Source organism: Bombus huntii, chromosome 1 (genome assembly GCF_024542735.1).
Source record: "Bombus huntii isolate Logan2020A chromosome 1, iyBomHunt1.1, whole genome shotgun sequence".
Taxonomy (NCBI): Eukaryota; Metazoa; Arthropoda; class Insecta; order Hymenoptera; family Apidae; genus Bombus; species Bombus huntii.
In genome coordinates this window covers 20708969-20736864 of record NC_066238.1, presented here as the reverse complement: position 1 = coordinate 20736864, position 27896 = coordinate 20708969, and the positions used below count along the sequence as shown (strand labels likewise).

The following is a 27896-nucleotide window of genomic DNA, read 5'->3' as shown; positions in this document are numbered from 1 at the left end:
TGTGTCGATATATACTGTACATATTTCATTACTTATTTAGATACCGATTTCATGGTTGAAATATATTGTTTTATATTATTTATTGCGTATTTATTAGAGAAATATATCATTTTAAGGAAAATCAAATTTATTAATAATATAATTTAATTAAATATCTGAAATTATAATACATGTTCATCAATAAGCTCTATATATCAGTATAGACAAGTATGGCATGATACAAGTTCAATGGTTAACATGGCAAAGCTTAATATTATAATTCGAACAGAATAAGCTTCAACATTTATAATAAAAACAGATTTATAATTAACTTACTACTAATGGTATATTACAAATATTCCAATATTACAAATTCATACAAGAGAGGGAGTCTATAAAAATGTATAATATTTACCTGTAGTAATTTCAAAACTTTTCCCGATACTTTAAATTAAGTCTTTACACATAAATACTCAAACGTAAAATTATAGTATTAGAGGCACTACATGAACTTTATTTATACAGGAACATTTAATGTATTGTTTTCTAAAAAGAAGTGAGACATTTTTTAAATACAAACCGATGCTTTACTTTATGATCCACCTATTTAAACATTTATATACACGAATTTTTAGCGATCTTTTTAAACATGCCGTTTTTATAAATAAAAAAAGCATATGATAAGTAAAAGATTACAAAATAAAAAAATACAAAGCATTATTTGTTTTACTATAATCTTGATTCATTAAATATTTTCATTAACAGCCTCACATTACCATTTTGTTTTTATTACTCCATAATAATAAAAATAATTTATACCTAGGCAAGACATCTTGTATACTTTAGAGTTCTAACGATATTATGTAATTATTGAAAAATAAAATTAATGCTTCTTGCACTTTCTATTCAATATGAATTATTTGCTAGTTATTTAAACGCGTATATTTGGAATGTTTCGTAGATTGTTTCAATATAAAATTTTATAATAAAATTATACGAATAGATTTTATTCAAATAGTTTAGTGACGTATTCTATAAATAATCTTATTGATAGTATTATTTTCTTTGCATATATTTATATCTATTTTCCTTGTTAAATGAAAATAATAGAAAACAAGTAAGCTACTTCATTTTAAGAACAACGTAATTAATTATACATTCAATCAGTATTAATTTTTGTACGTTTTAAATAAGATAACATCTCTATTATTTATTAAATACGTCATAGAGTCCAACTTGTGTTATAAAATTGAATCAATTGCAAAAGCTAAGCCTATATATACGTGTAAAACATACATATCATTGCACATGCATTGACTTTTCTTATTCATGAAAAATATATGAAAACCAAACAGTAGAATATTATATTTCTCTATAATATTTCCAATATTTTGTGTATGTGACTAAAAGGATCATTATCCATCTAAAAGTCAGGCGTTCACTTTGTTTTATTTACAAGTCCTCCTATACTTATATGTTGCCAATTTGCCTGTCATAATAAATGTAACTATGTAATTTGATTCAATGACAATTTAGCTACATAATAAAACTATATAATTTATTAAACTTACCCCTATCCCGGTTGCCCAACCAGTCCCAGCAGGATTTTCATCTGTAATACCTATTCTACGACAAAGTATACCAGCTCCTGAAACTGCCCAAACTTGACCCTGTTCTCTTGCAATGGCAACTTGTCGAAAGCCTTGTTTCGCATTTGCAACAGCCATATCTGGACAATATAAGAGCACATTACATACTGAACATGTAATAAAATAAGCAGGATGAACACTATGATTTTTGTAATCATGAAATAATTAAAAACAGTTCATAACTTCATAATAAATTCGTAGTAAATTTTAATGTACTACAGAAATTCGTCTAAATTTGTTATAACACAATACGAAATAAGTTACAACTATATACCTAAAGTATACCTATAGCAGAGAGTGCATTTAAATAAATGGATGTTTTGTGTATATTTCCAGTGTTTACTAATAGCAGGGTTAATACGAAGATTTTTCCAAAATATGCAGCCTTTAGGGATAACACCATATATTTTTCTCTCTTTTCTAGAAAAGATCAGATAGGTTTCTAATGAAATCATTACATACGCTCTGATAAAACATTATTCGTTATTATTCGTTAGTTCCAATCTTTATCTAACTACACATTAGTGCCAATGCAAATTTTTTCTAAAAATTAAGCTAACCAAACGTTTAAAGAAGTTACAAAAATCACTCTTGGAATCTATAGGTTTGGGGAATGCTGTCTATTAGTGTCCATTCGTTACACAAATTTAACAAATACCTATGTGTATGGGATCGTTCGGCATCACAGGAAGCGTTTGCCAGTGCGTTCCTTCTGGGAAAACGTTCACTTGCACACCATGGCGTACAGATAATTTACCCGCCATATCTAAAGCCCACACCACGTCTTTCCCAACAGAAATTTGTTTCAAATGAGCACCTGATGGTGGTTCAACATTCTGCCATTGTATTCCTGAACAATCAAATAATAATTAGGAAAGATTTCAATAATAACAAAGATATATTCATACTATTATATACCTGTTGGTTTTGCAGGAGTAATACCTAATCTCCAGTAAGAAGAACCATTCTTTCCAACAGCCCATACTTGCCCGCATGGACCACATGAAATACCTACTAAAGCTTGATCACTTGGTATATGTTCCCATGAAACTCCCTATAAATAAATATTAAATAATTTTATTAAAGTAAATATTTATGGCGTTGATGTTATAAATAATTTGTAAACATACCATAGGGCAAGATTCCGAAACACCTCTTCTAAACAAAGCTTCGCCATTAGAAGCAATGGCCCATATATAAACAGGAGCATCAGAACCAGGTTTCCCAGGTGCCTACGAATAAAAATGTGAATAAAAAGTTACTGTTTTAGCTTTATGTTTTATAAAAAAAGCAATGCGCGTTTTTAATATTCCTTACGTATAAAGAAACATCAAGTAATTTTGTGTTCCCTAATTCTTGCCAGGGTCCACTAGTTGTTAATTGACACCTTCGAAACCATCGTCTTCGTCTAACGTAATCAGTAAACTGTTTTTTACCATGATATTGAGCAGGAAAATCTCTAGCATACTGCCATCCGTCTCTATCGACACCTCCAGGAGTATGAAAATCTACTATCCAATCTGACACCTATGATGAAGTAAAATATTTTAACACAAAACGTTTGAACTTTGTTGCTTGAATATGATAAAAAATATGTATATCCTTGCCCAATGCCAGTGCATCGATAATAGTTTAGTATGTTCTCGGGTACGTTTATGTCGTCCAGATGCATCACTCCACATGTAACGATCAGTTGGAAGACCATGAGATGTGTATCCAGTTACCGGATTCCAACGCTGATTTTCATAAACATAATAATTGTGAGTATCTACCATGCTATTTATTCCCGTATTACTATCTAATCCTGCATAAAATAATGTATAAAATTAAACCATACCTCTATGCCTTTTAACAATATAATTTTCTTTTTATTTTAGAAAATATTACCTTTCAGGAACAAACCACCCCAACCACCAGTATATACCCATGCAGTACTACCATATCCTATTCCCCATGTTACACCAACAGAACAAGTTTCAACCTTTTTTAAATGTCCACCCATTTGCCTCCAAAACATAGTAGTTGGATCAATTATTACCTACATAAAATTTTCATTACAATCAAGTTACAGAAAGTTAGTACTAATATTAATATCGAGGTTATTACGTACAGATATAGATTTATAAAATATGCTACACAATGTCATCAATCCCTTGATTCGTAAATGAGTAATGCTCTGTGGTAATATTCTGTGGCTATAACAAGTAAATTCCGTATCATCGATATAAATTTTGTATCCTCGTGGTTCACAAACAATTTCTAAGGTGAAATCAGAACCAGGTTTTAACGGACTACCTCCGTTTCTCTCTTCGTCACCCCATTGTCCATTTTGATATGTATTTCGTACAATTATGTTTTCCTTTAGTCTTGGATTAAAATGTAATGCTACATCATGGCTATCCATTACAGACTTTTGTTTCAGTGATATCGTTGAATAACAAACAAAATTAATTGATAGCCTAGAAATTGAAAAAATGTCAAATATTTTGAAATATACAAAAATGTTAATAAATACGATTGTAAATTATTATGTTTTACCTGTCAGCATCATCATGAATACAAGCTGTAATTTTTAGAGAACTGCCATATCCAAAACCGTTTTGCAAAACACATTCAAAAGGTAAGCCTTTTCCAGCATCCAATTCTTGTACATAACCATCATTAGAAAGTTGATTTTCCTACAAATAATTCATATGTAAAATACTAATGTAAAAATTTGTTGCATGACATACTTCAGATAAAACATGTTAACTTACTTCTAAGGCAGCAGGGTCATATACATACACATCTCCTAACGCAGTTGTAGCCCATATTGAATTAGAACCAGGTTTCCCATAAACATTATTCATTTTACAAGAAACTAAAAAATATAAAAAATATCTTATATTATCTATTTTTATATTCATTAAACATAACATACTTACATACCTGAGGTTAAGTGCGCTAGCCAGTCTTCCATCTCAGTGTCACTAGAAAACTGTAATCTAAGAACTTTAGAACGAGGCATACGAGGAGTATGAATCGCTATCCGTGGATTACCTGGTTCACTACAGCATATTACACACATAATCTCAGACACAGGAAATTGCATCTGAAAAAACACTAGTTAAAGTCTCATTAAAATATTAGTAAAAAGATTATTTTACATTTCTCATTTAGCTTACAATTGTTGTCGCTCCATCCGAATTTAAAATAGTTACAATTCCAGAATCTAAAGAACCATTGTCACTACTTATCCATTCTAATTCAATAATGCAATCTTCATATGAAGTACTTCCCTTAACTTTGCATTTTGCATCACCATTCTTTATCCAAGATGATCTGTAATATATCATTATAAACAAGGAGATCTTCAATACATTAATTTCAATTTCATATAGTTATCAAAGCCTTACTTCTCAACTACTTTCTCGTATATTGATGGATCGTATTGTACTTTTTGTAATCTTTTTTTTAACTCCTCTAAAATATATATTCTCCATGTCTCGGCTATATCGCCGTGACCTGTACCATTTGTATCTGCAATCCTACAAATTTAAGTCAAATATGTAAGTAACTATGTTTTATTATAAAACAATTTTATAATTTACGCTAATTTACAGTATCAATATTACCATTTCGGAGGATTGGATGTGTCAACAAAACATGCTCCAGCTTCTACTTTATACCAAGAGGTATCACATTCAGCCCAATACATTGCCCCAGAGCTCTCATCTTCTCCATAAACACCGGAATCACTAGTCAAGTCAGGATCGAAAATACTTCCATCTGTTTCTGGATGAGCTTCAGCACCTACCATGGAGCCAACTGAATGAACAGGGCTCCATGCAGCTGGATTGATCTACATTATTTTAGTTTCAAACTTTAATTTTAGGAAGAGATGACTGTAAGTGAAAAAATGCATGAAAAAATTCAATTATCTATTAACCTTGACAACATTCCCCATCCCTTTTCCAGAAACTACTATAGATTCTCCAGTTTTAGTTAACGACTCATTCGATATAGTTATATTTGCAACGCTAGCTTCGGTTAAATCATCCATATCTAATGAATTCGCCGATCTACAATTTTATCAATTAAGAAAAAAATAACATCACTATAATATTACAACTAAAATATGTATGAAATAATTAGAAGTTTACCTTTTCTTGCCTTCATTTAGATATATATCCTGGAAAGAAGTTTGCTGTGGATTTTTATTAGTAGTACCATCGTTCGTACGTTGCCATAATTTTAAGGATGTTGGTGTTGGTGCAGAACGAGATTGTTCTTCCCATTCTCTAATCAACATAGTACCTTCGCTAGTACTATGTGGTCGATTCTGTAAATATTATGTAATATTATGTAATTATTTAATAAACAATATACTTGATTATTTGTAGTATCTAAAATTTATGCAAAATAAATACCAATGATCCCCAACTTTGATGCCTCTGTTGTTGAGGAGTACCACACATACTATGTCTATTACTCGATGATAAACTAGCATTGCTACTTGCTCGACTGAGCTGAAGAGGTGCATTTATTAATCTCCATTTTTTACCCGTTAATTCCGATTGTGTAATGCCAGAACGATAATATAAACATCTATCCTCATGACCAATAGCCCAAACCTTCAGAAATGTTAAATATGCATATACACACAACTTATTAAAGATAAATATTTATTCTTTTCAGTGAATTAATTTACCTGATCAATGAATTAATTTACCTGATCATTCGGAGCAACTGATACTAGTGACATTTTACTTAACATTTCCACCCATCCAGTGCCAGCACCCATTTGTTCACATACTCCACTCATTTCACCTTTAATGCCTTTTCTAAACCATACATTTCCATCTTGAGTTACAGCCCACACTGCATCTGTACCTACACTAACTTGCATTAATTTTAAATCTTTTTGTGGAGGATCAACTTCTACCCAATCTTCTCCTACAAAATAACATTATATTCATCAGTATGAAAGACTGTATCAAATATTATTATGATAGTATAAGTTATACATACCCATGGGATTTTCTCTAGTAACACCTGTGCGCACGATTGCTTTGCCAATCATTAATACAGCCCATACAAGACCAGTAATTCCAACACTGATTTGACACACCTCATATCCATTTACTAATTTTATAGTACTCCACCTTTGACCTTCAGGACAAGTTGTACTAGTTCCAACACGAAACATTACCTATGCAAATCATTGTTAAATTCGTAATAACATTATAATAATTGCGGTAACCAAAAGTACAGAATTTATTGTTATAAATTATTTAATACATCACTAAAATATTTCAAAAAATTCTTTTAAATATTATACCCTCCCATGAGCAGTTACTGCCCAGACTACAAGGCATCCAGGATTACCTCCAGGTATTTGATTTCCACCCACAGATATGTCAATAAATGGTTCCTAAAAATATATGGTATTGTGCATTTCATAAATCTTTATAAAAATTCTTCAATATTATTATGATGTAAAGATTTAGAAACCCCACCTTAGTTGCATCTTTATGAAGAGGTGCAATAGCACACCATGAATTCATAGCACTATATCTCCTATATCTAACCCATTTCCTTCTCCTGACACAAGATTTCCATTGCTTTTTCGTTGTGAATGTAGCTGGAAAATCAACTGCATATGTCCATCCCTACCAAAATATCAGATTCTCTGTGATCATAACACTTTGTTTCGATGTTGACAACTGACAACAAATCTACATATAAACAGAAAGTCACAAGAAATATGACAACAGAAGCAATTAAAAATGAATTATTCCATTATTAACTTATTGATAACTACACCTAGATTGTTAATATACAAATTAAAATGTTTTAAATCACAATTCATAAAATGAATATAATCATTATTATTAATAAAAAAAATTAAATCAACAAAGCAAATAAAATAAATTACAAACAAATAATCTAATCTCTATTATTTAAAGAAATTTTATCATATTTACATCATGATCTAACGGTTGGCCATCTAATGTAGTTTCTATTTGCCAATCACCTTCCCATTGCCAAGCCATGGATGGTAATCTTACTTTATCTCTGCTACGGTCAACTGTACCATCTTGATTAGAAAAATTATACCTATCTGTAGGTAATAATCTCCCACTAAATCCTTCTAAAGGAAGCCAACGCTGTAAATATTGTATTTTATTAAAATCTGAATAAAAATTACATGTAAGCATAATTGTAACCACCATTTTTTCAATGACATTTTAAACATACTTCATTTTCATATATTTCTTCTTTGATTCTTATAGGTACATCTAAGCCATGCACGTGTACATAAACTTGACGATCGCCACCTATAGCCCACATAAAATGTGGTACTGCTGATAATTGTTTAAACTCCAGGCCCAAGTACATGAATTCTCTCCACATAGTCCCAGATGTTGATAATCCGAACACACGTCCTTCATTATTTATAGCATATAAGTATGAGCTTGGCATTTCAATATTTTAATAGTAAAACACTTTAATTCTCCTATAAAGTAATATTTATATTGATACCAGTGGAATTATACTCCCGTCAATATTATTAGATGCTGTGTTACTGTGTAAATTAATAATGAATTTAAAGATACATGGATAATACCTTTATGTATTTAAAAATAAATATGAATTATCCTCCCTGCACTGCAGGCAATATTAAACAACAGATATAACTTTCTTTACATAAATGTCATAAGATAAAACAATAATCGCGAAAAATTAATCTTGGTTATAATAAATTATTTATATTTTACATTTTACATCATTAACATTATATCTCATATACATAAAATGTTTTACGTTAAATTGCACGCTACTTTTACGTGAAAATTTAAATTAATAAATTGTCAATCTAAAAATAAAGAACATTTTTCAGAATTACACACAGCCAACTGTCATTTACTGATTACAAGTATGAATAAAGATGTCGATATATTTATCACATAAAGGTGATATCTATTTAAAACTTGAAATATTAATAGGCGCAATTTCTATCATATTTCTTATATAACAGAAGCTTCTTGTACATCATATAATATTTATGCATAATATAAATATTATAATCGGCATTATGTTATTTTATTTCTACTGAATTTCTTGATTACATGCGTGGTAACTGGTAACACTGCTTCTCAAACTCACCTCTTATGATCCTTTCTTTAGACGAGAAAGATCGTCTTATTAATTATTCAACCAATACATCTTAGCATTTATTAAACATATATAAAATTAAGTAATATCTATAATATTTAAATCCCTATTGTTTAATATTTTTTAACCTACAATATTTTTATATTTCAAAAATAAGTAAAATATGAATATGAACACATATAATAAAACATTTAAATCTGTAAAATAATTATTTTAATTTTATAAGACCGATAAATACGATTTATTAAATATTTTACACCATCCCTCCTATACAACAAACTAATTTATTGGTTTCTATGAAAATTTATGCATGTTCTGGTTCTGGAATTCAAGATCCATTGTAAACGCCATCTAATGAAGCATCCAATTGCACGTGCAACGTGCAACTAATTCGAGAGTGGTGCATTTAGTTTAAAATACTGCAAATGTACATGATCTGTAGGTTATCAAACGTTTTGTATATTCGTCCGTATTTATATTTTGTAAAATCGTTGTTTATTTGAAGTAAAAGTATTGTAGAAAATGGTTGTTTTTACTTGCAACAATTGTGGTGAAACGCTACAAAAGCCAAAAGTTGCGAAGCATTATGAATTTCAATGTCGTTCCGCACCCTTTTTAACATGTGTCGATTGTTTCAAAGATTTTCGGTAAGTATTAATAAAATTGATATTTTCTCCATTATTTTTAATTTATTAAAATGTACCTTTGATTGTTTCAAGAGGTGAGGAATATGTAGTCCATACGAAATGTAAAAGCGAAGCTGAAAGATATGGAGGCAAGGATTATGTTCCAAAAGCTGGTGCAAATAAGGGTGAAAGAAAGCAACAAGCATGGATTAATGTAGTAAATAGTCTATTAGATAGTGAAACAAACTTATCAACGGCAGAACGAAACTTTTTAAATATCTTGTCCAAATATGAAAACATTCCACGTAAAAAAAATAAATTTTTAAATTTCATAAAAAGTGCAGTGGGTAATAGAGCAAATCAATCAGTAGTTAATTCTGTGTGGAATAAAATGGAAACAGCTTTCAAGAATAGTACACAAAGTACTAATACACAAAATGAAAAACAGCAGGAAAATGGTAAGTTCACAATAATTACTTTAATGCATATTTAACTATAATTATAAATTTCTGAAACATTATGTTTAATATATAAATAGGTAAAACAAACGAAAAAGTAAATAATGAAGAAGATGCAAATACACATCAAGAAAATAATATAGTTGAAAATCAGAATAATGAAAATTTAGACAGAGAAAATCAAACTGAAGATCATTTGAATAAAAATAAAGTGAATGGCATGGGAAATGCTGACACTGATATTGTTAATAATGTTAAAAAAAGGAAATCAAAGAAGAGAACAATATCCGAAATAGTACAGCAAACGGATGAACCTATTGTCAAGAAAAAAAGTAAACATACTGTAGAGGCTACAGAAGAACCAGTTTCTAAGAAGAAAAATGAAGATATTGTTACGGATGTTCCTGCAAAAAAAAGTGAAGATGCTTTACTTTCTGAAACATCAATCAATCAATGTGATGATACTGTAGAAAAATCAACCTTTAACTGGAGAGATACCATCTTAGATATAGTAAAGAGTAAAGGAGAAATTTCCTTAAAAAAATTACAGAAAAAGGTACTTTCACGGTATATGAACTCATGTTCAAATAATATATTGGAAGAAAAAGCATCTAATAAATTCAATAAAAAATTGAAAAAGATATCAGAAATAACCATTTCTGATGAGAAAGTAACTTTAGCTTAAATTGATTGATGTGTGTACTCGTACACTTTTTTTCAAAGGAAGTACAATATCATCTTAACTTATAACATTAACATACAGTAATTTATAACATTAACATATAACATTATTGCAATGAAAAAATTAATTACTTTCACATAAAACAAAGACTATAAAGAAATACTGTTATGATTTTTGTCCATTTTATGAATCAATGTTTGCAATTTATTTTTAACTGTGTTCGATTCTTTATCCTTCTTTCTTTCAAATTCTAAGCTAGCTTTTAATTCTTTTACTGTGAATTTTATTAAAAATTCGTGTTATGACAATAATGTGTAATTGGAGCTCCTACATATTCAACACTAGGGTCGTGGAAAATGAATAGTAGTGAACGCCAGCGACGTAGTGAGTGAAGATACTTACGTGTTCATTGGAGAATAAAATATTGTGTTTGAAAGTGATTGTCCGGGAACAATAACATTCTAGCTTGCTCTCAAAATGGATACATAGTACTATGATTACCGGAGAACTATCTTCATAATTCTAAACAGTTTGATATTCTGAAAGTAGCTCTTGCGAGCGTCGGTTAGAAGCATGTTATCTCAAATACAATAATTGAAGGATTAAACGTTCGATTTAATTGCATTTGTCTTCTCGAGTACAGAAATCATGAAAAATTAATTAGGGCAAAGTTTAAATGCTTAAGTTTTAGTTAAATTAATAATTTAAGAAATCAAGTACCATAAAGTTCTAAAATTTAAATATGTAAATATGATTTCAACATTCAAATTACAAATGTCATAAGAACTTTAAAAAAAGAAAAAATACAATAAGAGCAGCAGCGGAACTGATGAAATAAGAATATCAAATTAGCCTTATTTTGGACTTTTGAAATTTTTAATTCCAGCTCATGCAGTAAATGCTACATATGCATTGATGGTTATTGTAAGTAAAACCAATTAATCTAATTACATTGAACTACATTCATTCATACAAAATTACGAAACTGCTGAGCACTTTTAATCTAATATTCCCTGTAAGTGATGAATATACTTCATTGTATCTGTTTACAGTCTATAGTGAATCTATGGCTTGATCTAACAACTTTTCTTTCTACGTTATTCTTTCCTTTTTTCAGGAATATTGTAGACAATAATCAAAGACCTAAATTTTTATATATCCATAATCACAGTCTCACTTCATTCGTAGCTTAAAAGAGACTGTAAGAAATTGTAAAGTGTAGGCACAGATCAATTTTCAGTGAACAAGGTTCTGTGAGTTCTATCGGATAATAAGTTCTCGGCAAGTTTCTTATCGTCTATCTGAGAATAAAAATTTGCGAATTTGCTCTTATATGGATACACAATTTAAGAATACTCTCGGGAACAACTATCAGAAGAAACTCGACACATACCTTAACGTAATCGGCACAAATGCCAAGGACTCGGGTTCGATTTCGGACACTGTAGTCCCAATTTTTCACAATTGTACAGCAATGATTCTGCGAATGCTCTTTAATTGAAATATTGTGAAGAGCATATGCAGAATTACTGTAGGATTGGGAAAAATTGGGAAGATCAGATCAAAATCTTCTGCTTTTAGTTTATATACATTTTCATTTCTTTTTAGTGTGTTCATTTGTTCTTAAAGTTCATTGTATCTTATTCGTCTTAACAGTAACAAAATATTGTTATACAAGATGTATCGTAGAAAAACATTTATTGTTTCTTTTTTTTTAAATAAAATGAACAGATAAAACTTGTTGAAAGTATCACAGAATTTATCTAAAATTAGTCTATCAATGAACAACTATAAAATATATAAAATATTGTGACAACAATAAATAGTACAATATTAATTTTTTACAATGTAAAATTATTGTATAGAACATGCTCACTTGGAAGTATTCCAAAAGAATATTAAATATGGAACTTTTAAATAAATGTTTTAAACAAAATATTTGCTTAGGATAAATTGAACTCTGGTATCCAATCTTTAGCATATTTGTGATCTTTAGAAAAGAGTCTTTAACAGGAAGTATGACTTGAAAGTTGGTAATAAAATTCGGAGATTTAATATTTATGTTAAATATTTGAAAATTTATCTAAATACCAAGCATGATTACTCATGGTAGCCAAAAGGCCCCATGTAAGTACTTTGGAATCATTTGGACCAAAGCTTATTAACTGTTGATCAAACAATTGAGTAACTGTTCCACCAAGTGCAGTAAGAATTGCAGTTCCAGCACAAATGTCCCACTTTTTTATTGCAGTCATGTGAACATATGCAGTTACATTTCCACTTACAACCTCTAGAAATTTGTAACCTAATCATAGATAATATAATAAATTTACTGATTCATAACAATAGAGCAGAGATTAATCTAAACAATAAAATCAGTACAATTACCTGCACCTGCTGCAGAAATAATTTTTACATCTTTACCAAATGCAATCTTGGTAACATTGTGAATTTGGCCTGCATGTGATTGTGATACAATCAATATTGGTGTTCTCTCATCTTCTAACTGGTTTATTAAAAAGAAAGAATTTGTAGGATGTGTTATTGATATTTTTTGTGTATGTTACCTTAAGCAGTACTTGTAAATTTTTTGAAATTGCGTGATTAGTCCATGACCAAAACAAATTAGAATTTTGTTTTGTTACAAACGGTTTAAATATAACACCTATTACAGGTTTTCCTTTAATAGCAACACAAACCATGGTTGTAACATATTGCAGCAAATTCTCTAAATTACATATAATAATAACATATTAATAGAAGAATAATAACTAATTGGTTATATAATATATAAAAACATATAATTTTTATTGGAACCTGTAAATTCTTTTGTTGCATCAAGAGGGTCAATCCATACTGTAATGTCATTCGTATTTATAATTTCATCCTTAATATCATACTCATTTAAAGTATTAATATTATCTTTTATATTTGACACAGTAACTTTATCACAATCCTTTGATGTTTCCTCTGATATTACTGTTATACTTGGAAATGCTTCACGCAAAGAATGATACATTGCACAATGCGATCTATAGTCTGCTTCTGTTACTGGATCATTTATACCTATCAAAATTAAAAATTACTTATGCGATTATGTATGTTGTTATGTATCATATTTTTTATTCTATAACATGAACTTTGTAATATATCTGTATCTAATAATGTTCTACATCATTTATACATATAAATGCAACATAAATAATACAGATTACTTAATTACCCTCTTTCGTTTTCCCTTTACTTTGTATTTCAAATTTAGCTTGGTTATGAACTGCTATCACTTCATAACCACCAATTTCTGCTGCTCTTATAGCGGCAACAAGAAGTAATTTTAAAGAAATGTTCTTGTTCTGTACATTTGTATACTTTTGTTCATTTGTATACAAAGTCCGATTCGTATACAAGTATAACAGACTTAATAATACAATGATCCCACAGATAATAGTTTTCCTCGTTCGAATACTCATTCTGATATGCATAATATATTTCTCCCTCCTATTAAATTAACGTACACGCGTGACTTCGATTTATTTAATACAGTGAGACATTGTAATTGTCCCATACGCGGCCATTTTTATTTTATTTCAAATTCCCAGTAACATTAGATCTTTATGTTTATGTGGATGATTAATATGAAACTTGAAAGACATACGTGCTTCCTTTAATTTTAATATTTTATCATATATTTTGTAAATATTTATTTTCTTTTTAATTTTTTTAAAATGCACTGCATGGTGACTTCATATATTAGTAAGGTTATATTAGGTTAGTTAAATGTATTGTAAATTTAATCAAACCTACTAGCATAATATAATTTACGTAGGTAAGTTTAATTTCGCTAATTTTCGTATTAAATTATAGAGAAGTTAATGCGAATTAAATTACAATGAATGTATCATTGAATTAAGTAATTTATTTTGAAATGTATCATATTAATTATCAAATACAAACTCTTTGTATCATATATATTATTTTAAACTTATAGCATTATAAAATATTGAAACGGTACTAGTCAAATATTATTCAGACCCCTGAAGCATTTCTAGTAGTATCAATAATAAGAAATCGACATAATTTCTTACATTACTCTATAAAAGGTTGAGTTTTATTGATTAATAATAATACATGTCAGAATTCTAGAGAAATTACGTGCAACTTAACATATTTCAATTTAAAAAATAGTGAAATAGTGAATAGCATCCTGATTGCCTTTAAAAATTATGTAGAATTAAGTAATACTACACAATCAGATTGTATAATATTTATGCTTATAATTAATTTAGATTGCACACCGTAATATTCAGGTAAAATAATTGCGTATACATTTTTTTACTTAAACTGATAACACAGTAACAGATGAAATATTAAATAAAAAGGATAACAAGCGTGATAACATTCTATATTTTTAAGAATACTATCTTAATAATGATTACTGTAATATATTAATTTGATACCATCTTATAGTGCACTTCCTACGCAAATAATGAAATTTCATTGCTTGTCAGTATTGTGTGTGCACTTCTCTTGGCTGCATTTTTGTATTTTGTAACTTATACTTTTCCTATTCAACTGCAGGATAATATGTATCATTTATAATAACATCATAATAATTTATAATTTGATAACTCACACATTTTACATCACTTCTTTATTATAATAAGTAATATGCAGCCTTTGCTTTTTTTTTTGTTTTCTAACTTATGCACCTAATTCTTTAAATATGTGATAAAATTACTTCAGCAATTTTATCTATGAAACTTTAATAATTATCTTAAGACACAAAAATGTCATTCCACTTGGTCCAGCAATAACTGCACATTGACAAGTTGTTAATAACTTTTGCAGTTGCTGTTACACATTGTCATCTGTTTAAAACATAATAGAAAATGCTACATGATTTTTGTAACAAATATTTATTAAATAATCAAAAAACGTTATATCTTATCTTAAAAAAACTTTGTACAACAATAATGTATTAATTATATGTTATATAATATGATGCTTACCATGATACCACCACTTTGTCTTCTTTGGATTTTTACTGCATGTTTTTACATAAAAGGAATTATCAGGTGGCCTCTTCTGCAGTAAAAAATAGTTATCACTAAGTATCTTTTTAGTAGGTTTATATAAAAAATTTTCTTTCTTACCTTTTCTTTACAACTGCTCAACATCGATACAATACTTAAACAAATACTTTGCACACTCAAAGCTGGAGACCAATCTTCAGTTAAAATGGATAAACAGATATGACCATTGCTGTAAATATGTGGATGTATCGGTATATTTCCACCTATGAAAGTCACTTCTGGCGAATCAAAAGGATATTTAGAACTGAATCTAAATTGCAGTTGAAATTGTTCGCCTTCATATAAGGTACCCTTTGCACCTTCCATGTGAACAATCCATTGTGTTAAATTTTGACTAGTGAGATCTTCATCTACATGTACACCTGGTGGAGGTTCGCGTATTAAAGATGTTAACTCCTTTTGTAACCTCCGCTGAAATGATATACACATAGAACTGATAACATGTAGAACTATCCAAACTTTATATAACTATATAGTAAAAATAGATAAACACATGTAACTCCTATAATTCAATAGAATTGCTTCAAATTTATTAATCATAGTTCAAAATTTTTATAGTTCTAAGCATTCAATAATCACATTCAAATGAATGTTTCAGAAATGCTAATATAATTTTCATGTTCTGACCATAAATATTTTATTTCAATTATTTTACATGCACAACTCATGAGATTTTTAAATTATTATATATATTGAAAACCAATTGACATCAATATATAATGAATAACATACTGAATCATTTTTCGGAAGCATAATAAAAATTAAGATTCCTATTATTCATAAAAAAGCATTAAAAAACGGGAAAAACTCTCGATAGAGATAGAGTGGTAGGAACTAGCGCGTCTAATTTGACACAAAACGTCATCCGAGTTTGATGAATAATATGCGAATGGATTCTCCCTATAATAACATATATGTAAGGCGACAGTTTTTCAAATTTGTAAAAATGCACTAAGAATCGAATAATTTAATTAAATATTGTGTCGTGTGAAAATATAAAGATGCACAGAGGCCCAATATGTATTAAAGAAATTTTCCTACTAACTTACCTTCGACGGGGACATTGCCGCCATTGTCGATTTATCGCTCATTGCAACATAACATGAATTACTTTGCTTTGTTTATTTCTCGATCGAAAAATGTAAAGTTGCCGCGGCCAGAGCGCATCGCATTTTTTTCTATCAAATTTAGTATTACGCCATTATGCGTTAAAAAATAGCGGTTAGCACGGCAGTCAGAAAACGCGTAGTGGGGATCGACGTAAATCAGTTAAATTTAACAGGCATTCCCAAGAGGTACTAAGGCGAGTACATAATATACGATTGTTGTTATACCTATATCCATGGTTAGTAAATATTTGATCAATGTAGATTAGAACACAACAATTTCACAACTTCGTTCATATTAAAGTCAAATAAACTATAAACCAATTATTTTCGTTTGATGTTTTATAATTTATTATGTTTGTCAAGTTTTTCTATGTAAATAATTGTTAAATATTGGTTAAAGTACATACTTGATTAAAGTAGATTAAGGCATAATATGTAATTTTGTAACCTTGACTCTAAAATAAACAAAAAATCAATTCTTTTCATTTAAAGTCTTCTAACTTAATATCTTTATAAATATTTTCTCTACAAATAATTGGTAAATATTGGTTAGATATTTGATTAGATAAATATTTTATTAAAGTGAATTAAAACAATAATTTTGTAATTTTGACTCCTATAAAAATCAATTCTTCTCATGTGAAGTCTTATAATTTAATATAAATTATAAATTTTTACTATACACAAACAATTATTTCTATAAAAAAAAAAGACTGTGACATGTATAATAAAGACTGAGTAGGGAAATATGTACTTTTAATTTCTTTTTTTTTTAATTTCTGATTCCGTTTCTCCTGGTCTTTTTTCTGGTTTTGTAAAAAAATAAAAAATAAAATAAATATTGTAGAAGGTAAAAAAGGACGTATATAACAGTTAATATTTTTTTTGTTTTGTTTAGAGATTAAGTCGTAGATACCGTAGTTTTAATCAATCGATTCTAGGTATATTGTAAATATTGCATTCTGTTTATTTACATGGTATGACACGGTATAGAAATGACCGGGAACGTTGGACTTATAAATTATTTGAAATCATTGTCAATGAAATAAATACACGATTCATTGTATTATTAATTTTATCAATTAATAAAATAAATTTAATAAAATTTACGATTGTGTTATAAGTTGTAATGAGATGGTTAAATCCATCCATTAAATTATTTCAATTATGATGCAATAATTCTTAAGAGAATTTATGAGTTATACCTATATGTAGATAATTATGTTTATATAATTATGTTTGTATTGGTTGAATGCATATATATCAATAATCAATTTTATTAGTTTTGAAACATTTTAATGCAATAGAAATATTATACCACTATTCTTATAAAATTTATTACAAAGACAATCTTTTTGTTCCAGTGTCAATGTAATCAAAATATAAATTATTAATGACTTCAGCAGAACACTTTATTAGTTTAATTACTGTGGCAAGTGCTAAAAAGTTAGCTACTGCACTTGTCTTGTGTTTTATTCTCTATCATGGATTAATGCACCTTATATATGGTAAAAATATTTACATTTCTTCAATCTTTTTTATGTTGCTTATATTACTTTGCATTAGTAGCATAAATCTTATGAATGTTATGTAGGTAGTGATTCTTGTAAGTGGTTATTAACAGAAGGAAGGTATAAAGGAGATAAAGAATGGCAACCGTATGGCTGTATGATGCATTACTATACACAAACGTAAGAATTTAAATAAAATTTATAGATGTGTGTTATATTTTCTAGAAATATTCTTTCTTCATATAGAGACAGTCGCAGATGTTTAAGATATCTAGCTTTCATGGGCCACCGTAATCATTTTGCATTTATTGGAGATATTAGAGTCAGACAACTGTATAGATCTTTCATATCACAATTTATAGTTGATGGGAAAGTGTCAGATTTAACAGAATTACCGGACAATTCTGATTTAAATTTTAATGATGCACAACTTAGATTAAATGTACAATTTTTATGGAGGTCTCAATTGGATAATTTTATGATAGGAGACCTTAGGAGCTGGATGGTAATTATCCATTTTGAATATAAATATTTTCAATTCAATTTAAATTATATACATATTTAATAATGGGATGCTAATAATTGTTACTTTTCAGAAAACTGATGCACCTAGCTTAATTATTTCAGGCTGTGGAGCAACAACAATTCTTGCTAATAATAATAGTGATGCTCAATTGTATTCTGAGTATAGCATGGGATTAGTGAGACTTGTACAACCGGTAGACTTCTTAGTTAAAAAAAATACAAAATATTTATGGATGCTACAAGATCCTGTATTAAAAGAAAGACTGCCAGCTCAATTATCAGGCATAGATAACAGGCAGATTAATTTATGTAATAAAGCAGCAATAAAGGTAATTTTTATTTAGTTAATTTATAGATAATTACTTTAAAAAAAGTTTGTTTACATATTGATTACACACAGATACTATCTCATAGTGAGGCTCATATATGGGAAAGCAGTAAACTTGTTGGTGCAGGTGTGTTAGAACAGAGTCCAGATGGATATTTAGCGAGTCCTTTGTCTTTAAGACACAAGGTTCAAATATTGTTGAATACTTACTGTAATGATCATATGAATTTTGATGATGGTAGTTGTTGCAGTTACCCAGAACCAGCTACAACATTACAGCTATTAAGCTTATCTGCACTTGCTTTATGGTAATCGTTTTTACATAGTTATATTATACGTTAAGTAAATAGTAAGTAACAATTCGTTACAGTATAGTAATTGGTGGTGGAATGTGGGTGTATAGAAAATTTTGTCAATATCGAACCGAAATTTCTTACTCACATGTTGCCACTGTTGAGGTGGAGAATACTGAAGAAGCAAATAATTCTGAAACTACACAGATCGAACAACCCAAAGTACAAGATTTTTATACATTAATGACATCATTGGCTCTTTTGTCAATCATCTTATATTACTTTTATTTATGCGATAGGTACATGAAAGTACCTTTTTCCATCTGATATTATTAATAATTGCTATTAATAATGAATTTTTATTCGTATTTAGAACAAATTTCTTCATGAAGGAGAATAAATACTACAGTGAATTTAGTTTTTGGTTACCACTTGGATATATATTGGCACTTGGTTTATTTTTTACTGAAGATAGAGAAAGAGGACCAAGAACTTTAAATCGAGAACAAACAGATGAGTGGAGAGGATTAATGCAAGCTGTAGTGTTAATCTATCATGTTACTGGGGCTAAGAACGTTTTGCCCATTTATATGTACCTAAGATTAATTAATTCTGCTTATTTATTTCTTTCTGGATATGGACATTTTTGTTATTTTTGGCAAACAGGCGATGTTTCTTTAGTGAGATTTGCACAAGTATGTATTATTAAAATATTAATTATCATGCATATGAATGACGTGTTAAATATATCTATTTGTTATTTTTCAGGTAATGTTTAGACTAAACTTCTTAACAGTGTCTCTATGCCTTTGTATGAATAGGCCATATCAGTTTTACCATTTTGTTCCATTAGTTTCATTTTGGTTTTTAGTCATTTATTTCTTAGCATGGCTACCACCAAGAATATATTCTGGTAATTTGAACGAATATGGACCCAGAGCTTTGCTTTATCTCACATTGAAACTTTTAGGTCTTGTATCAATGATTACAATACTGTACATGTCAGAGGTATCAATTTATAAATTATCTACATATAAGATATATATTATAATAAAAATGTACAATGTATGATCGTTTAATAGGTATTCTTTGAAAAAGTATTTGTAACAAGGCCTTGGAAAGCATTATTTGTTACAACTGATGACGATATACGGGAATGGTGGTCACGTTGGAGGGTGGATAGATATAGTGTGGCTTGGGGTGTAACTTTTGGGGCAGGTCTTGTAGTTTTGCAAAGGATAGATCACATTCCAGGAACTGCATTATCTTCCTTGCTAGCGTTAATTTCTCTAACCGCTTATACTACTTTTACGATATTGTGTCATTCAGTATCTGAATGTGAAGAAATTCACTCATATATTGCGTTTATACCAGTAATTATCTATACATATATAATATTTCCAAAATTTATTTTCAAACGATTAAATTTCAACTTTTTAATTACAGATTATAGGATATATAGCGCTTAGAAATGCATCATTAGCATTACGCGGCAAACACTCAGCTCTTTTGGCTGGTTTAGGTCGCATTAGCTTAGAAACTCTAGTCGCACAAGGTCACATTTGGTTGGCAGCAGATTCACATGGCGTATTAGTTTTATTGCCTAGGTTTCCAGTATTAAATCTGTTAGTCACATCATTCATCTTTATATGTGCAAGTCATGAAGTAAGTATTTAATTATTTTTATATTTGGAATTGATTATGTTCAGTGTTATATGTTGATCTTTATAGAATCTAAAATGTATCATAAATATTTCATTTACTTTGACAGATACATAGATTAACCCAGGTACTAGCACCATATGCAGTACCAAATGATTGGAGACTGGTGGCTCGTAACTTGTTGTTATTTATTGCGGTGCTTGTACCTATTGGTATTCATGATGGAATGTTCTGAAAGGCATTTTTATACGATTCACTGTATGAAAGACATTTTATGTACATGTAAATATAACTGTGTAGTAACTGTGTAAGTTCATAACATTTTATCATGAAAGCTTTGTGAAAGAGAAGAATATTTAAAGAAATTGGTATTTATTTATTTTTTTCTTATTTTATTAGTTTTTATAAAGAGGAAAATAAATAAGTCAAAACACAAGAATGTTTCTGTTTCTAAAATATTTATACATTATTTATATGTATATATTTTCATCTTTTAGATTGATAAATAGAACATATACAATTTATAACTTGTAGTTATTTATTATTTTCTTTAAATGACATCATTATCTATTACTTATATATTTACTTAGATAATTTGTCTATATTAAAAATTTATTAATGCTAATTATTTCTTGCATTGTGTATTAAATTATCATGTTTCACGTGACTAGTATACACATCATAGCCTAGAGATATAGTATTATCATAAAGTACTCTATATTTATTTGGCAGAAAATAAAAATTAAAAATTTGGGCTGGTGGCCAAATAACCCATTCTGCTATGTACAATTTATGTGCTTTCTTAATAATTTCATCTTTTAATTCTGTCCAAGTACTTTTTTCTAAAATAGCTAATGTTAAAAAAAACATTGTGATGCAAAGTGGAGAACACACTAATTGATCTATAACAACCTTTTTCAAAACAATATTAATTGTACGACCTGGCAATCTATTATCTAGATATTTATACCAATAATGACATACTATACCAATAGACATGCCAGATAATGCCATGTTTCGAGTTCTATTTAAACTCCATTTATCCCACTCATTCTATAATAGAACAAATTATAACATATATACTTCAATTGTAGATTAAAACAAAAAGAAATACTGCATTGGAATAAAAATTTGAAATAAGTACCTTCAATATTTCATAATGTTGTTCTAATACATCTCCCAAGGCAGAAAGAGAAATAGATATTGTTACATTTGTATAAAGTAAATATTTTTGAGAAAATAACTTTTCTTTAATTACAGGTACTTTGTTCAAAATTAAAATTAGATTTCTGGTAATTCTCATAATCTACAAAAGAAAAAAATGGAATAATTCTCTTAATAGCTATAATTTTGAGGTTAAATATAACAGGTTAGTTTATAATCTGTTGCATTTATGAATAAAATTTTCTTTAATTAAAACAAATATTGCAAATTATTAAAGTAATAGTTAATAAACTCACAAGTAGAAATAAACATTCGATACACTGTTTAACATTGACAGTTATTTTTGTTAATATTTATAATGGAAAAATCTTTTTCACCAAATATTGTCCTACACGTTTCATAAAATTAGTAAAAGTTAGATTAGGTATTTTAATATGATAATTTCACTTTAACTTATGTCCACAGCATTTAGATTTAAATTATTTTTGAGAATTATTATTATATTATTCAGAATTATATTATAATTATTGAGAATTATTTATCTAGATGTAGAATATTTAGAAATTTGAATACCGTGTTTATATGAACTTCTGTATATACCTAAATAACGGAAATTATGCTTATTTTGTATATAAAGATGCAAAATTGTATATCAAAAATCAAATTTATATTAAGGAAAATTAAAACCATGAATATTGTTAAAGATCAATTAATCTTTTTGGGAAACTTTTACATTCTTTTGTAAGTTATTTGATTTTTGATTCACTATTATTTTAGCTTACTTATCTTGTTACGTGAGATTGCATTTATTTATTTATTTATATTTCTATTTACGATCCGATGATTCACCACAATATTTAGTCATTAATAGAGTCACTTAATAGGGTCGTTCAAAGTACTGTTACATACATTTTAAGTATTTACTTATTAAATTGTTTGCAATATTTTTTTTGTAATTTGGTAATGAAGTACAAGTATTTACAAAATGTACGAAAATTATAATAATAAAGAATATTTCATTTATTAAATATTATATTTTGAAACGATATATCAATTTTTGCTTACCAGAAATGAGCGTAACATTTAAATTTCGCGCGCTTATGATAGAGATAACAATTTATGGCTTGGCGCCTAAACTGACAAAACAGGCGGGACTTCATGCGCGCACTGTTATCGGTGTGGATGGTTACGGCGATTGGAAATCCGTAAGTATTTCAGTCAGAATTTTGAACATTTTAACGGATTTCTTCTGGTATATACACACGCATATATATATTCGTATATAAAAAAGATGTCTCAGCCGTCAGTAACGGCGTATTTTAATACACGTAAACGACAAGCAACTGACGATTTACGAAACAAGGCTAAAGTTTTGCTTCTTGATCGGGAAGAATCGAGAGTTGTGAATAGTCAGAGTCCAACTAAAGAAGGTAATTTGGAGTCATCGGGAACATTGACTCCAATTCAAGAAGAAAAAACAATGGGACTAAGTCCGAAGATTGTTGCGGTACCTGATAAAGAATTAGCGACTGATCATACGTTAAAACCTAATACAGTTGTAAGGAACATTCAGTTTGATTCTCCTAAATCAAGTGCTCAAAAAACGCCAAAACATAATGTTCGTGCACGAGTTACACGTACACGGAAATCATCTAGTGAAGAAGGCCAAGTGGATATCAGAGAAAGCTTCCAAAAGATCACAGAAGACTTGGATATAAAGAAAGTGCTCTTTGAGAAGAAAGGTGCACTGAGCCCAAGAAAGAAACTTCCAGGAACACCTAAAAAGGACAACGATTCTGGTGAGAGTTCATTAACTAATTGTACAACGCCGAAGAAAAGTTCAACTATGGACAAACTGGCAAAGCAAGAGCTGTCTTTAAATGATATAAAAAGCAAAATTACTAAATCTTCCAAATTTTCGGAATTGAAAACTTCTCTTGCTCGGTTAAAAAATTATGAACAAAGGCTAGAGCAATTGCATAAAAATGATAAGAAACCGCAAATACAGAAATTTGAGAAGATCCAACTTGAAATACCTGTTAGGTAAGATATTTGTGAAATTTCTATTCTGTTATATAATTTGATTTAAATGTTTTTATAATATTCATGTTGTTATTTACAGCCCACAAAAGGCTTATAAATCTCCAAGTAAAATGTTATTGAGTCCTTTGAAGGATAAACAATTAATGAATGTCAGTCCTCAACGTAGAATTTTATTTGAACCTAAAGAATCAACCCCAAGCCCTGTGAAAGGTAGCCCAATAAAAGCACCAGCGTATCAGCAGTATTTATCAATTGCTGAAAGTGGCACTCCTGGTTTGCCATTGCCATATCATTATAGATTTTTGGCAGAGGCATTCAGATGCGTAGATACAGTATGTTATTTCTGATATAAAAACTAGTTTTATATGTGTCTTTTATATATATTTGTAATTACATACTGCATTATCAATTTTACAGGTTTCTGCAATGCTGTTCAATCGTAAAGAAACAATAACTTTCAAGAAGCTAAAGCCTGCAGTTCAAGAGTTATTGCGTAAAAATTTCACGTTGGAACATCTAGCGCAAATGAAGACCATTTTCCCGGATGCTTACATTTACAGCCAGGAGAAGCATCGTGCATTTGGTTCTTCATCTAAACAGGATAAATATGAATTGCTTCTTACACCTATTGTTGAAGAAAAAGATGGAAGAAATACTCCAGATGCAGATGATGTTTTGAAAACAGCATCTGAAGCTAGTATGGGACCACGAGTATTACTTGACAGACGAAGGAAATTTTACAATATCTTGCTTGGTACTGGTTTCGTATAAAAATTGTTGACAGATTTGTTATAAATATCTTAATTTTCTTTTCTTTTCTTCGTTTAACTTTCTTTCGTTTCCTTATCTTTGGAGTGCAGATAAAGTAAAAGACGAGCATGAGAAATTCTTACTTAATTTGGAGACACCAATGCACATCTCGAAGGAAAAGATTCTGCGTTGGCATCCTGAATTTGATGTTGAAACTTGTAAAGTAATTGAACAGGCTGAATTGCCACAACCACCTAATGTAGAAAGGATGACAAGTGCAAAAGATGTTCTTGGTAAGAACAAAAGCATGTACCTCTTTACTTGATATACTTTAAATTTTAAACTAATTTTTTATGGTTTTTTTTAGATAAAGCAAAATCATTATTCAATTGCGGTACTCGCATGGAGAAAGCATTGCAGCGATTAGCAGAAGCAAAGATGACTTCAAAGACTGTTTCTCCAAAAAAAGATGAAGTAAGCACGGCTACCCAAACCGAGGGTGGTGTACAAAAGGTTAATATTACAGTTGTGGATACTCCACCTGCCACACCTACTGTAAATAAGAATCTTCATCTTACTAGTGCACTGAAAGGCATACCAAAGGCTCTTCTTGAGAAAGTAAATGTTTTCATTTTTATTTTTCATTATGTTTTGTTCGTACTTTAATGACGAAAATTTTGTTATACATTAGGTTCGTGCTAAACAAGCTGCTAAAGCATTGGAGGCTATGACGCGTCCACCAAATGCAGAAAAAGAGGCTATAATGTATTCAAGATTACCCGAATTAGTGAAAGTTCTGCGTAATATTTTCGTAGCTGAAAAAAAGGGAGTTTTAACGTTAGAATTTGTAATTACCAAATTAGAGAACTCGTTTAGAGCTAAATTATCTCCTGCTGAACTAGAGGACCATCTACGTTTATTGTGTAAACTGCTACCCACGTGGTCTAGCATACATAATGTTCGAAAAGTGGATTACTTGAAGTTGCAAAAGGAAATCGATCTTACAAAAGTAATAAAAAGATTAGAAATTATGGCTAATGACAAAGTAAAGTCATCATGACGTTTATTACATTATTATTGATCTTCTTTTTGTTTCAAATTAAATTATGTATATGGTTTTCAATTCTAACAATTTCATTTGTATTTTGTAAAGTACATATTTGCTATTTATTGCACTATGTTCATGTATTTAAAGAATTCTATTTCAAGAAGTAATTCGGTTATGATTAAAAAAATAAATCAAGTTCTTTCTTGCTCGAAAAAAAATTTTTAGTATTATATAACGATAATACAATTTTCTATATAATAATTATATGCATACACACATATTACATTTTTTTCAATTTAGAAGTTTACTATTAGACTAGAAGTTTAATTCATTGCCAAATATTTATACAAATATACACACAACATATGCAATGCAATCAAATATTAAATACTTTTGATGAAAAATTATTTGATTTTTTGCTCTTTTATATATAAGTCATCTATTATATAGACAATAAAAATCGAAATTTTAAGCATTTTTGTATAATTGTTTATTCAATGTCAAAAGTCATATCGGTAAAAATTCGTTTATCTACAGCTGATACATTGAATATTTTTCCTACATATTTAATCAGTGGTAAAATAGATTAAATTTGACTAGGTTTTTAGTTCATCCTAACCTATTTTATTACCTTGTTGATTTATACACAATCGTAAAAACCTTGTGTAAAAATATTTCAGTGATATACATTAAATCTTGTATACATATTTAAATATATACATACAACTAAAAATCATGTTTTTAACCAATGTATTGTTAAAAAAAGTTAAAAGCAAGTGAGTATGTGTAAATCAAAATATAATTTAATTGTAAGTAGAGATTAGGTTAGTTTCTATATAGAATATCTTGTTTTAAAAGATTACCTCCTTGATTAACATTATTACAACATTTTACATGTAAAAAAGCTATTCATAATAAAAAATATTCATTCTTATACACACGACAAATGTATGTATGTATACAAATTTATGTTTATGTTTACATTAAATGATCAAATTGTAAATAGTTGCTTAATATCGTGTAATTTTCATTTATAGACATATTTTAGTACTCGTAGAAAGTGTAGCAAGTGGTCACAAGTATATAAGAATTCGAGATAGGTTAGCAGATAAATTAGAAGGAGTGTGGTTTGATCCTTATGGTAAGTTTACTTTAGTATCCCATAATTATTACATACATTTATGTAGTATGTATACAGTTGTGCACAGTTTCAAATTATATTGAAAAATTATATATTTCCAGTTCGAGAACGTGTCCTCTATCGGGAATTGAAGAAAATTAAGAGTTTATAAATATTAACTTAAGAAATGATTCCACTATTATAACTTATTCAATCAACACTTGTAAACTAAATTTTACAAATATTATTGTATAGGATAAATAAAATAATATTCAATTAATCAAGAATGTGACTAGTTTATTATTTTGTTTAATCAAATTCTTGAAAACAGTATACTTTTCTATATAAGCCTTTCAGAAGTCAAATTGATCAACTCCAATTTTCATAAATTTCTCAATTTCATTAATAGATATCCAATTAGTGTTCCATTCCTAAGAAACAAGTACCTTAATTCTGTAGGTTTATTTATTAGAAGAAGTAATGAATAAGTAATGAATTCCATAAAAAATAAGTAATGAATTCCAAAGTAAATTATCTATTTTTCAATTCAAATTTTCTATTTTCCAATTTATGAAATTGATCAATGTTTCTGAACATATGCAGAGTCAAGACAAAAGAATCAATTGTTATGTGAAAAGCGAGATGTCATAGTAAATGGTTTTAAATAGAGCATAATGTGGATATCAAACATTTTGCTC

The 27896-nt window shown here is 28.8% G+C and overlaps 8 protein-coding genes across 18 annotated transcripts; 4 read left to right on the top strand and 4 right to left on the bottom strand.

Annotated features, from left to right (window-relative positions):
- Nucleotides 1-106: 106 nt before the first annotated feature.
- LOC126872727 (tectonin beta-propeller repeat-containing protein) lies at nucleotides 107-8981 on the bottom strand. Of its 5 annotated transcripts, none has more exons than XM_050632978.1 (25): nucleotides 8778-8981; nucleotides 7869-8127; nucleotides 7595-7777; nucleotides 7127-7279; nucleotides 6949-7041; nucleotides 6639-6819; nucleotides 6340-6563; nucleotides 6038-6241; nucleotides 5771-5949; nucleotides 5557-5689; nucleotides 5243-5469; nucleotides 5024-5155; nucleotides 4793-4949; nucleotides 4557-4719; nucleotides 4385-4488; nucleotides 4167-4306; nucleotides 3739-4087; nucleotides 3516-3666; nucleotides 3236-3432; nucleotides 2946-3155; nucleotides 2759-2860; nucleotides 2547-2682; nucleotides 2287-2478; nucleotides 1551-1708; nucleotides 107-1468 (listed from the first exon to the last, which is right to left on the bottom strand). In XM_050632978.1, exons 2-25 carry the CDS (start codon nucleotides 8091-8093, stop codon nucleotides 1418-1420), a joined length of 4044 nt encoding a protein of 1347 aa, XP_050488935.1. In that variant the 5' UTR covers nucleotides 8094-8127; nucleotides 8778-8981; the 3' UTR covers nucleotides 107-1417. The 5 variants fall into 5 exon arrangements, with proteins under 5 accessions (XP_050488935.1, XP_050488847.1, XP_050489072.1 ...); XM_050632890.1 differs by lacking the exon at nucleotides 8778-8981 and adding an exon at nucleotides 8239-8768; XM_050633043.1 differs by lacking the exons at nucleotides 107-1468; nucleotides 8778-8981 and adding exons at nucleotides 1903-2048; nucleotides 8239-8769 and having other exon boundaries at nucleotides 1560-1708.
- Nucleotides 8982-9150: 169 nt separating this feature from the next.
- LOC126876209 (cell growth-regulating nucleolar protein) lies at nucleotides 9151-10759 on the top strand. The gene is made up of 3 exons (XM_050639101.1): nucleotides 9151-9433; nucleotides 9506-9870; nucleotides 9951-10759. The coding sequence occupies exons 1-3, from the start codon at nucleotides 9309-9311 to the stop codon at nucleotides 10553-10555; spliced, it is 1095 nt and encodes a 364-aa protein (XP_050495058.1). The 5' UTR covers nucleotides 9151-9308; the 3' UTR covers nucleotides 10556-10759.
- Nucleotides 10760-12233: 1474 nt separating this feature from the next.
- On the bottom strand, nucleotides 12234-14314 carry LOC126876425 (putative inositol monophosphatase 3). The gene is made up of 5 exons (XM_050639308.1): nucleotides 13776-14314; nucleotides 13370-13618; nucleotides 13120-13280; nucleotides 12941-13058; nucleotides 12234-12857 (listed from the first exon to the last, which is right to left on the bottom strand). The coding sequence occupies exons 1-5, from the start codon at nucleotides 14032-14034 to the stop codon at nucleotides 12616-12618; spliced, it is 1029 nt and encodes a 342-aa protein (XP_050495265.1). The 5' UTR covers nucleotides 14035-14314; the 3' UTR covers nucleotides 12234-12615.
- A 134-nt stretch (nucleotides 14315-14448) lies between these two features.
- LOC126878121 (ubiquitin-conjugating enzyme E2 W) lies at nucleotides 14449-16917 on the bottom strand. Of its 2 annotated transcripts, none has more exons than XM_050640624.1 (4): nucleotides 16695-16917; nucleotides 15706-16056; nucleotides 15562-15637; nucleotides 14449-15420 (listed from the first exon to the last, which is right to left on the bottom strand). In XM_050640624.1, exons 1-4 carry the CDS (start codon nucleotides 16734-16736, stop codon nucleotides 15407-15409), a joined length of 483 nt encoding a protein of 160 aa, XP_050496581.1. In that variant the 5' UTR covers nucleotides 16737-16917; the 3' UTR covers nucleotides 14449-15406. The 2 variants fall into 2 exon arrangements, with proteins under 2 accessions (XP_050496581.1, XP_050496588.1); XM_050640631.1 differs by lacking the exon at nucleotides 16695-16917 and adding an exon at nucleotides 16378-16413.
- Nucleotides 16797-21600, top strand: LOC126873707 (N-acetylneuraminate 9-O-acetyltransferase). 6 transcript variants are annotated; one of them, XM_050635217.1, is made up of 12 exons: nucleotides 16797-16940; nucleotides 18119-18262; nucleotides 18349-18445; nucleotides 18512-18770; nucleotides 18862-19119; nucleotides 19191-19426; nucleotides 19489-19710; nucleotides 19785-20106; nucleotides 20180-20419; nucleotides 20494-20784; nucleotides 20858-21076; nucleotides 21183-21600. In XM_050635217.1, exons 2-12 carry the CDS (start codon nucleotides 18148-18150, stop codon nucleotides 21306-21308), a joined length of 2385 nt encoding a protein of 794 aa, XP_050491174.1. In that variant the 5' UTR covers nucleotides 16797-16940; nucleotides 18119-18147; the 3' UTR covers nucleotides 21309-21600. The 6 variants fall into 6 exon arrangements, with proteins under 6 accessions (XP_050491174.1, XP_050490941.1, XP_050490866.1 ...); XM_050634984.1 differs by having other exon boundaries at nucleotides 16801-16948; XM_050634909.1 differs by having other exon boundaries at nucleotides 16842-16990.
- Nucleotides 21589-23443, bottom strand: LOC126878105 (mpv17-like protein 2). Its single transcript, XM_050640573.1, has 3 exons — nucleotides 23303-23443; nucleotides 22218-22379; nucleotides 21589-22126 (listed from the first exon to the last, which is right to left on the bottom strand). The coding sequence occupies exons 1-3, from the start codon at nucleotides 23318-23320 to the stop codon at nucleotides 21695-21697; spliced, it is 612 nt and encodes a 203-aa protein (XP_050496530.1). The 5' UTR covers nucleotides 23321-23443; the 3' UTR covers nucleotides 21589-21694.
- On the top strand, nucleotides 23308-26550 carry LOC126873961 (DNA replication factor Cdt1). The gene is made up of 7 exons (XM_050635444.1): nucleotides 23308-23442; nucleotides 23529-24280; nucleotides 24360-24612; nucleotides 24698-25034; nucleotides 25141-25323; nucleotides 25398-25648; nucleotides 25722-26550. The coding sequence occupies exons 1-7, from the start codon at nucleotides 23308-23310 to the stop codon at nucleotides 26088-26090; spliced, it is 2280 nt and encodes a 759-aa protein (XP_050491401.1). The 3' UTR covers nucleotides 26091-26550.
- Nucleotides 26551-26671: 121 nt separating this feature from the next.
- On the top strand, nucleotides 26672-27485 carry LOC126878160 (39S ribosomal protein L33, mitochondrial). The gene is made up of 3 exons (XM_050640721.1): nucleotides 26672-26854; nucleotides 27116-27219; nucleotides 27321-27485. Exons 1-3 carry the CDS (start codon nucleotides 26814-26816, stop codon nucleotides 27368-27370), a joined length of 195 nt encoding a protein of 64 aa, XP_050496678.1. The 5' UTR covers nucleotides 26672-26813; the 3' UTR covers nucleotides 27371-27485.
- Nucleotides 27486-27896: the final 411 nt, after the last annotated feature.

Excerpts from the sequence above, each read along its gene's own strand:
- LOC126873961 (XM_050635444.1), top strand. The coding sequence starts at position 23,308 with ATGAGCGTAACATTTAAATTTCGCGCGCTTATGATAGAGATAACAATT. Across the intron at positions 25,035-25,140 it reads ATTTTACAATATCTTGCTTG|ATAAAGTAAAAGACGAGCAT; the intron begins GTACTGGTTTCG and ends TTTGGAGTGCAG. Across the intron at positions 25,649-25,721 it reads CAAAGGCTCTTCTTGAGAAA|GTTCGTGCTAAACAAGCTGC; the intron begins GTAAATGTTTTC and ends GTTATACATTAG.
- LOC126878105 (XM_050640573.1), bottom strand. Across the intron at positions 22,127-22,217 it reads AACATTATGAAATATTGAAG|AATGAGTGGGATAAATGGAG; the intron begins GTACTTATTTCA and ends GTTCTATTATAG.
- LOC126872727 (XM_050632978.1), bottom strand. The coding sequence starts at position 8,093 with ATGCCAAGCTCATACTTATATGCTATAAATAATGAAGGACGTGTGTTC. Across the intron at positions 6,564-6,638 it reads TACTAGAGAAAATCCCATGG|GAGAAGATTGGGTAGAAGTT; the intron begins GTATGTATAACT and ends GTTATTTTGTAG. Across the intron at positions 2,861-2,945 it reads TACTTGATGTTTCTTTATAC|GCACCTGGGAAACCTGGTTC; the intron begins GTAAGGAATATT and ends TTTTATTCGTAG.
- LOC126878121 (XM_050640624.1), bottom strand. The coding sequence starts at position 16,736 with ATGAGCGATAAATCGACAATGGCGGCAATGTCCCCGTCGAAG. Across the intron at positions 16,057-16,694 it reads CGGCAATGTCCCCGTCGAAG|CGGAGGTTACAAAAGGAGTT; the intron begins GTAAGTTAGTAG and ends ATATCATTTCAG. Across the intron at positions 15,638-15,705 it reads TGAGCAGTTGTAAAGAAAAG|AAGAGGCCACCTGATAATTC; the intron begins GTAAGAAAGAAA and ends TTTTTACTGCAG.
- LOC126878160 (XM_050640721.1), top strand. The coding sequence starts at position 26,814 with ATGTTTTTAACCAATGTATTGTTAAAAAAAGTTAAAAGCAA. Across the intron at positions 26,855-27,115 it reads TTAAAAAAAGTTAAAAGCAA|ACATATTTTAGTACTCGTAG; the intron begins GTGAGTATGTGT and ends TTTCATTTATAG. Across the intron at positions 27,220-27,320 it reads AGTGTGGTTTGATCCTTATG|TTCGAGAACGTGTCCTCTAT; the intron begins GTAAGTTTACTT and ends ATATATTTCCAG.
- LOC126876209 (XM_050639101.1), top strand. The coding sequence starts at position 9,309 with ATGGTTGTTTTTACTTGCAACAATTGTGGTGAAACGCTACAAAAGCCA. Across the intron at positions 9,434-9,505 it reads GATTGTTTCAAAGATTTTCG|AGGTGAGGAATATGTAGTCC; the intron begins GTAAGTATTAAT and ends GATTGTTTCAAG. Across the intron at positions 9,871-9,950 it reads TGAAAAACAGCAGGAAAATG|GTAAAACAAACGAAAAAGTA; the intron begins GTAAGTTCACAA and ends ATATATAAATAG.
- LOC126873707 (XM_050635217.1), top strand. The coding sequence starts at position 18,148 with ATGACTTCAGCAGAACACTTTATTAGTTTAATTACTGTGGCAAGTGCT. Across the intron at positions 18,263-18,348 it reads ATTAATGCACCTTATATATG|GTAGTGATTCTTGTAAGTGG; the intron begins GTAAAAATATTT and ends AATGTTATGTAG. Across the intron at positions 20,107-20,179 it reads CTTTAGTGAGATTTGCACAA|GTAATGTTTAGACTAAACTT; the intron begins GTATGTATTATT and ends GTTATTTTTCAG.
- LOC126876425 (XM_050639308.1), bottom strand. The coding sequence starts at position 14,034 with ATGCATATCAGAATGAGTATTCGAACGAGGAAAACTATTATCTGTGGG. Across the intron at positions 13,619-13,775 it reads TAAAGGGAAAACGAAAGAGG|GTATAAATGATCCAGTAACA; the intron begins GTAATTAAGTAA and ends TAATTTTGATAG. Across the intron at positions 12,858-12,940 it reads TATTTCTGCAGCAGGTGCAG|GTTACAAATTTCTAGAGGTT; the intron begins GTAATTGTACTG and ends ATCTATGATTAG.